The sequence below is a fragment of the Alexandromys fortis genome, unplaced genomic scaffold, assembly GCF_014885135.2.
Source record: "Alexandromys fortis isolate MF-2015 unplaced genomic scaffold, M_Fortis_MF-2015_v1.1 scaffold_1636, whole genome shotgun sequence".
Lineage (NCBI taxonomy): Eukaryota > Metazoa > Chordata > Mammalia > Rodentia > Cricetidae > Alexandromys > Alexandromys fortis.
Genome location: NW_026069505.1, coordinates 1 through 7,819, shown reverse-complemented (window position 1 = coordinate 7,819; position 7,819 = coordinate 1). Strand labels below are relative to the sequence as shown.

The 7,819-nt window shown below is 39.5% G+C and overlaps 1 protein-coding gene across 1 annotated transcript; it reads left to right on the top strand.

Annotated features, from left to right (window-relative positions):
* Positions 1-757: 757 nt before the first annotated feature.
* LOC126496192 (zinc finger protein 728-like) lies at positions 758-3,783 on the top strand (the record flags this gene model as incomplete). The annotated part of the gene is made up of 2 exons (XM_050133743.1): positions 758-853; positions 1,965-3,783. Coding segments are annotated over 2 exons (1,457 nt in total), but the record flags the coding sequence as incomplete, so codon positions are not given.
* Positions 3,784-7,819: the final 4,036 nt, after the last annotated feature.

Here is a 7,819-nt window from a genome sequence, read left to right as displayed (position 1 = left end):
GCAGAGGGAAAGAATAGCAAATAGCTCACCTCCTCTCCTTGCTGTGTCTATGGGAAAGCTCTCATTCTTCTCCACACCCGGACTTAAAAGCTTTTCTCCACCTGGTTCCTTCCTACTGCTTCCAGTCAGCTCATTGCTGACTCAGCATCCTGAGCACAGGTGAATTTTATTTAGTCAAACAGATGTAACATATCTTTCCATCGTTATTCAAATATTCCAGGGGATGAACAAAATCAACACACATTGAAGTAATATTCTACCACATTGGGGGAGGGAAACTTCCATGGTGAACTCTTAATTGTCAGCGTCAAACTTGATTTCTTTCTACAGTATCTCAAGGGTGCTTGTGCTTCCAACAATGAAATTTATGGGGCAAATTTTAGGGAAATTTAGGAGAGTATTCCTAAACCTTAGAATGATTTTATTTCTTCTCATGTTTATAAAACCTTCCCTTTGTTTTGAGAGGTATCCTTTATATTGGGGATAATGTTATAAAATAAGCGGCATGAGTAGGAAGCACACGTGTTAAAAAGAATACCACACCCTTTGATTTTAATACTTTTCTTAGTAACTGAGGGACATGAAGCTCAGTACCTACAAATCCTTTTAAACATGGCCCCATCTAGAAATTCATGAAGAACTAATCCTCTATAATCATTGACTGTATCCTCTCATTCCTTATATATACAGTCCTAGACAGGACATGTGATCCCCAGGAGAACACACTAATAATTATGTTCTCTTTTCCCATGAACAGGTTTTACCTTCTCTAAGCCATACCTGGTCACATTTCTGGAGCAAGGACAAGGACCTTCAGACATGGAGAGACAAGCAGCAGCTGCCATGGGAACAGGTGTGTAGGAATGAGGGGACAGAGGCCAGGGTGAGAGGCCAGAGATCCAGCAGAAAGCCAGGCTCTATCACCAACACTGACTCACAATGTTCTGATGGATGTACGGTTTAAAGGATCTCCTTTTGGGGGCTGGAGGGATGGCTCAGCGGTTAAGAGCATTGCCTGCTCTTCCAAAGGTCATGAGTTCAATTCCCAGCAACCACATGGTGGCTCACAACCATCTGTAACGAGGTCTGCTGTCCTCTTCTGGTCTGCAAACACACACAGATTGAATATTGTATACATTATAAATAAATATTTAAAAAAAAAATCAACAATCCTGAGCACTATTTGGCGTCATTCAAGTGCCTTAGGCCTCAGCTGGTAGGAATACCTCAGACATAGTGCATACTTTAAAAAAAAAAAAAAAGGATCTCCTTTTTTAGTTTACTGTGAGAAGAGGATGTTGTTCCTGGAGCCTTGATTCTGTTATGCTTTGTCCTTCTACCATTAGATCAGCCTCTGTTTACAGTAACTGACCAAGCTCTGTAATTTCTATGTAAACAGAGTTTATTTTTCATAAGTTGGTCAGCTGATCCTCATTCACCAGATGTGCATAAATCCTCCTGTTATCAATCCTTTAAATATATTATTTAATATTGACAGGCACAATTTTCTACTTATTCAACTGAATTTTTATACCTCCCAAAATTAAGCATTTAGGATATATATGAACTATATATGTGTCTTCCAACTTAAACAACTTTTATACTTTGTGTTCATTTGGACATAAAATTTCTATATGTGTTTAAGTGTCTCATTTAAATTAGCATCATAGTTTGTTTTGTTAATGGTGGATGCTATGCCTTCCCTACATGTTTGACATTGTTTATACTCATTTGTTTTTGTGTTCTATGTTGTCCTGTCTTCGTCTTTCACTTCTATTTATGTAATTTCAACCTATCATGGTGGTTTTAATTAGGATGCACTGAATACATCTTTAGAATATTGAATGTAACGTTATTAATATTGAAAAATACAGGTCTGAGCCAATGTTTCTGTTTTTAAAAATAAACATAAATATAGAGAATTTTGCTCAGGTTTCATTCATTTCTCAACTTTTACTCACCAGGAAACAAACACTCTACTGGCAAAGAATGTGGCAAAGCCCCTCCTTGGAACTCACAACCTATTAGCCACCAGAAAGTTAATCTAAGAAAGAAGCCATATAAGTGTGAAGAATGTGCTAAGACTTTCCGTTCTCCATCATTACTTTGTGTACACAGGAGAATTCATACAGGAGAGAAGCCCTACTATTGTGAAGTGTGTGGCAAGGGCTTCCGTGCTCCATCATTACTTTCAAAACACAAAATTATCCATACAGGACAGAAACCCTACAAGTGTGAAGTATGCCAGAAGGCCTTCTATTTTCCATCACGACTTTCTCTACACAAAAGAATTCATATACAAGTGAAACCCTACAAGTGTGAAATATGTGACAAAGCCTTCTGTTTTCCATCACTACTTTCTGAACACATGAGAATTCATAAAGCAGAAAAACCCTACAAGTGTGACACATGTGGCAAGGCCTTCAATTATCCATCACAACTGTCTCTACACAGTAAGATTCATACAGGAGAGAAACCCTACCAGTGTGAGGTATGTGGCAAGGCCTTCTGTTTTCCATCAAATCTTTCTCTACACATTAAAATCCATACAGGAGTGAAACCCTACCAGTGTGAGGTTTGTGTCAAGGCCTTCTATTTTCCATCACAACTTACTGTACACAAGAGGATTCATACAGGAGAGAAACCCTACCAGTGTGGCGTATGTGGCAAGGCTTTCTATGTTTCATCACAACTTTCTTTACACAAGAGGAATCACACGGGCGAGAAACCCTACAAGTGTGAAGTTTGTGGAAAGGCCTTCTGTGTTCCATCACAAATTTCTGAACACCAGAGAATTCATACAGGAGTCAAACCCTACCAGTGTGAAGTTTGTGGGAAGGCATTTTATTTACCATCACGTCTTTCTGAACACAAGAGAATTCATACATCAGAGAGATCCTTCAAGTGTGAAGTATGTGGCAAGGCCTTCAAAAGTAAACCAGTACTGTCTGTACACAAGAGGATTCATACAGGAGAGAAACCCTACAAGTGTAGTGTATGTGGCAATNAGTTATGTGACAAAGCCTACAATAGTCGAGCAGGACTCTCTGTGCACAAGAGGGTTCATACAGGAGAGAAACCCTACGAGTGTCAAGTATGTGACAAAGCCTACAACAGTCGATCAGGACTTTCTGTACACAAGAGGGTTCATACAGGAGAGAAACCCTTCAAGTGTGAGTTATGTGACAAAGCCTACAAGAGTCGATCGGGACTTTCTGCACACAGGAGTTTCCATACAGGAGAGAGACTCTCCAAATGTGAAGTATGTGGCAAAACCTTCAAAAGCCCATCAGCATTTTATACACACAAAAAAACTCATACATAAGAGAAACCGTTCACAAGTCAGGTATGTGTCAACGACTCCTATGTTGCATCACAAGTCTGAACACTAGAACATTCTTACAGGAGTGAACCCCTTCAAGTGTCAAGCATGTGACAAAGCTTTCTATATTCCATCACAACTTTCTGTACACAACAGGATTCATATAGAAAAGAAACCCTTCAAATGTGAAGTATGTCGTCAGGCCTTTACTGATCTGTCATAACGTTCTAGATATATGAGCATTCATACAGGAGAAAGACATTAAAATTGTAAAGTGTGGCAAGGATTTCAAGTCTCCATCAGCACACAAGAGAAATCATACAGGATAGAACCCTGGAAGTGGGAAGTGTGTGTCATTGTTCCATGCTGCATCATTGTTTGGTGCTGCCGAACGCCTTTTGCTCCTTTAGCCATAGCCGCTGAAATACCAGCCCACTGGGGCATGGTCTCTTTCTCTTTAACTCTGCTAGCTCTCTTGCTTCCGGCTCTTGCTCCGGTGATTAGACTCCTTTCCTGGCTGTCGGTGTTCTGTATGTTTTTCCCCTAAAATAAATACCCCTTTGAATCCAATCTGGTGTAGGATTGTTTCGCACATTAATTTAAAGTACTTGAGAGAATTCATACAGGCAAGAAGTCATACAACTATGTAGAAAGGCTTCTGTTCCATCGTGACTTTCTGTACAGAAGAGCTGTCATATAGGAGAGAAATCATACATGTGTTAAATGTGTGGCATGTCCTTCAATTACTCATCAGGACTACCTATGTACATGAGCATTCATACAGGAAAGAACCCTAAAACTGAGAAGTACGTGGCAAAGACTTCCACTTTACATCATTACTTTCAGAACACAAGACATTCATATAGAAGCAAAACCCTACAAATATGAAATATGTGGCAAGATCTTTAAAATGTCACAGATTCTTTCTGCTCATTTCATAATCCATTCTGGAAAGAAACCCTACAAATTTGAAGAATGTAAAAAAGCCTTATATAAAATGTCATACCTAACTCAGCACAAATTCACTCACAATGGAAGAAACCATACAAATGTGAAGAATGTGGAAAACTATTTAACTATACCAGAAAACTTAAGGAACATCAAACAATTCATTCTGGAGAGAAACCCTACAAGTGTAAAGTCTGTGACAAAGAATTTAGAACTCTCATAGCATGTTCTTAGCCCAGATTATTCATACTGGAGAGAGACATTGTGAGTGTGGAGGATGGCAAGGCCTTTCAGCCGTCTTTGATCTTAAACAACATCAAAGAATACACTTGTGAGAGAAACCCTGTGAAGAGTGTGTCAGTTCTTTTGCAGTTACTTAGAACTTTTGAAACACATGATAATTCATGCTCAAGAGTAATGCCACTACTGCCAAAATGTTAAAAATAAAAAACTCTTTAATCTCTCGAGTGTTTCTCAAGACAAAGTAGTTCCAATTGCAGTGAAATAATACAAATTTCCAAATGTTCATGAAATGTTTTAAACTTCTGGATACCCTAAGATATATCAAAGAATATTCTGGATAGAAATCCTACAAATGGGGGGGGGGCATTGTGGCATATCCTCCTGTGTATTTGTTGCTTTTATTGACTGATTACTAAAGCTGTATTGGAAAATCCAAAAAGAGAGAGTATGTATCATCAAGGGGAAGTCAAGAAGCCAACAAAGGAGAAAGATACCAGAACATTATCAGTAAGCTACAGCCTCACAGTGATACATAGATTAATAGAGATGGCTTAATTTAATATTGGACTACAAATGTCATTAGTGTCAAAAATGTAAAAAAAAAAAAACCCCTTAATAAGGTTTCTACTGTTTCTCAAATCAAGGTAGTTCAAACTTTAAAATAATACAAATGTTAAAATGAATATAGATGCTAAAAAGAAATCCCACACTAGCTCAGAATTTAGTATAATAAAGGGTTATTTATTTAAAGGTAGACACACAGATCAAAATCCTCTGCATGAACAGGAAAGAGGAACTGAATCCAGCAGCCAAAAGAGAGTGCGAATGCACGCTTTACATCAGCAGTTATAGTAGAAGAGGCCACACCCAAGTGGGCAGGTAACTTAAACACTACCGGCGGTAGAATTTGCTATACCATTGAAATCTTCATAAAATGTTTTATACTTCTTCAGACCCTAGGAGACATCAAAAAATAGTCTGGATAGAAACCCTATAGATAGGGTGAATGTGATAAAGACTTTGGAATCAATCAGACCCTCCTTTATTCTGCTAACCATTGGTCAAAACAGCTTTATTCATTAACCAATAAAAACAACACACATACAGAAGTACATCCCACACCACTCTATTCATCATTGTCAGTAATTGGAAATAACTTAGATGTCCTTCAGTGGTAGAATGAAACAACAAAATGTGGCCCATATTATGGAATACTCTTCATATATTGTAAAGATGTGTCATTCTGATTGGTTTAATAAAAAGTGGAATGGGCAATAACTAGGCAGGGTTTTTCAGGTATAGGATGCTGGGAAGGAGAAGAGGAGAGTTGTCAGACAGGGAGGAAGTAGCATGGGCAGTACAGAATAAAGGTTATAAAGCTACCAGTCAAAAATAGCTTGATAAAAATAGGTTAATGTAAGTTGTAAGAGCTAGTTAGCAGCAAACCTAATTAGCAGCAAACCTAATTAGCAGCAAACCTAAGCTATTGGCACTGCTTTTATAATCAAAAAGTATCTCCGTCATTATTTGTGAGCTGTCTTGCAGGACAAAGAAAACCATCTACAGGTACATTCACACAGAGAGTATTACCCAGCTATTTTTAAAATGACATCATGCAGATTGTAGGCATATGAATGGAACTAGAAAAGAAGCATCCTGAGAGAAAAACCTATAGAAGACAAATATGGTATGTATTCACTTATGAGTGCATGTTATCCATTAAATAAATGATAATAAAGCTTCAACCTATAGATGTAGACAGGAATTGTCTGTGGGGATGTATTAAACTTTCTGGGAAGGGGACATAAAAAAGATTTTCCAGATGGACTCAAGACTGGTGGGGACCAAAACAAGAGGGGTTAGGTGTGAGGGGTAGAGAGAGAGAGAGAGCTGGAATTGAGGAGCATTTTGGTTTAGGTTGTGGAAACCTAGTACAGTGATAACTTCCTAGAACTGTGAAGGATTCCTATTGAGGATTCCTAATCATGAGCCATATGAGATCTCAATTGACCATCCGTTGCACAAGGAAATGATTAAATTGAAGGGACTGGGTAACAGTCAATTCACTTTTTTTCCAAATGGATCCCATGGAAATTCTCGAAACATCCTAGGTTGATGCTATGACGAAAGATTTCTCTCTATAAACTGATAGTGGAGTTCCATTGCTGAGGTCATCTACTCGTTTCATCAGACATGGAAAATTGAGCACCTTCGTACACTGAGCAGTTACTTCTCTGTTCCAGTCTCTTTGGTGGAGGAGGGTAATCAGGGTACAAAAGAGAAACGAGAACACAAAAGTTCAAGGATGAAGACTGCTTCACCCCAAGTTGCGGATCTACCATCACCGTCACCATACTCATCAACTCAACCATGGAGAGGAAGATTCCTCAAAAACCTTCCAAAGCCCTGCCTGCAGAGACAGGACTCAGGCTCCTAAGGTGCCTCAGCTCAGCAGAGGTTCCCTCCTTCTGCCCTGCTGTGTTTGTGTTTCCTCAACCCTAATAAAAACCCTTCTTTTCCTGTGAATTCTCCCCTGTGGTTTGGTGTTTTCCCCTGATGCTACTACATGTTGCAGTTGAGATGTTTTCCTTTGAATTCCTCATCTGGCACAGAAACAACAACAAATCAGAAGAGATCAAAACTCCCCGATGGTAACCCTGCAACAGCAGAATGTGTTCTCCATATTCCAGCCCCACAAGATTTTGTTTAGTTCTGTTGTGTTGCTGAATTTAGTGTTGTGCTCTAAAACCAAGGTCCTGCTGACTTCATGGAATCTGACACATCACCCAGCTACCTCCTATTCTTTTTTGTTCTTTCCATTTCAATAAAAGGCTTGTTTCTCTCTTTGTCTTCCTTCCTTCCTCCCTCTCTCCCTCCCTCCCTCCCTCCCTCTCTCCCTCCCTCCCTCCCTCCCTCCCCCCCCCCCTCCCTCCTCTCTCTCTCTCTCTCTCTCTCTCTCTCTCTCTCTCTCTTTCTTTCTTTCTTTCTTTCTTTCTTTCTTTCTTTCTTTCTTCCTCCTTTTTTGACCTAGCCCTCTGCTCATAAGAGGCATCTACCAGGAGGTTTTTCTGTTTTCCTTTATTTCGTTTTTCTTTTTTCTATTTTTATTCTGACACAGGGTTTTCTGTGTTGTCCTGGTGGTCCTAGAACTCGTGTTGTAGACCACGCTGCCCTTGAACTCAAAAGATCCACCTGCGTATTCCTCAAAACCTCCAAAGCCCTGCCTGCAGAGACAGGACTCAGGCTCCTAAGGTGCCTCAGCTCAGCAGAGGTTCCCTCCTTCTGCCCTGCTGTGTTTGTGTTTCC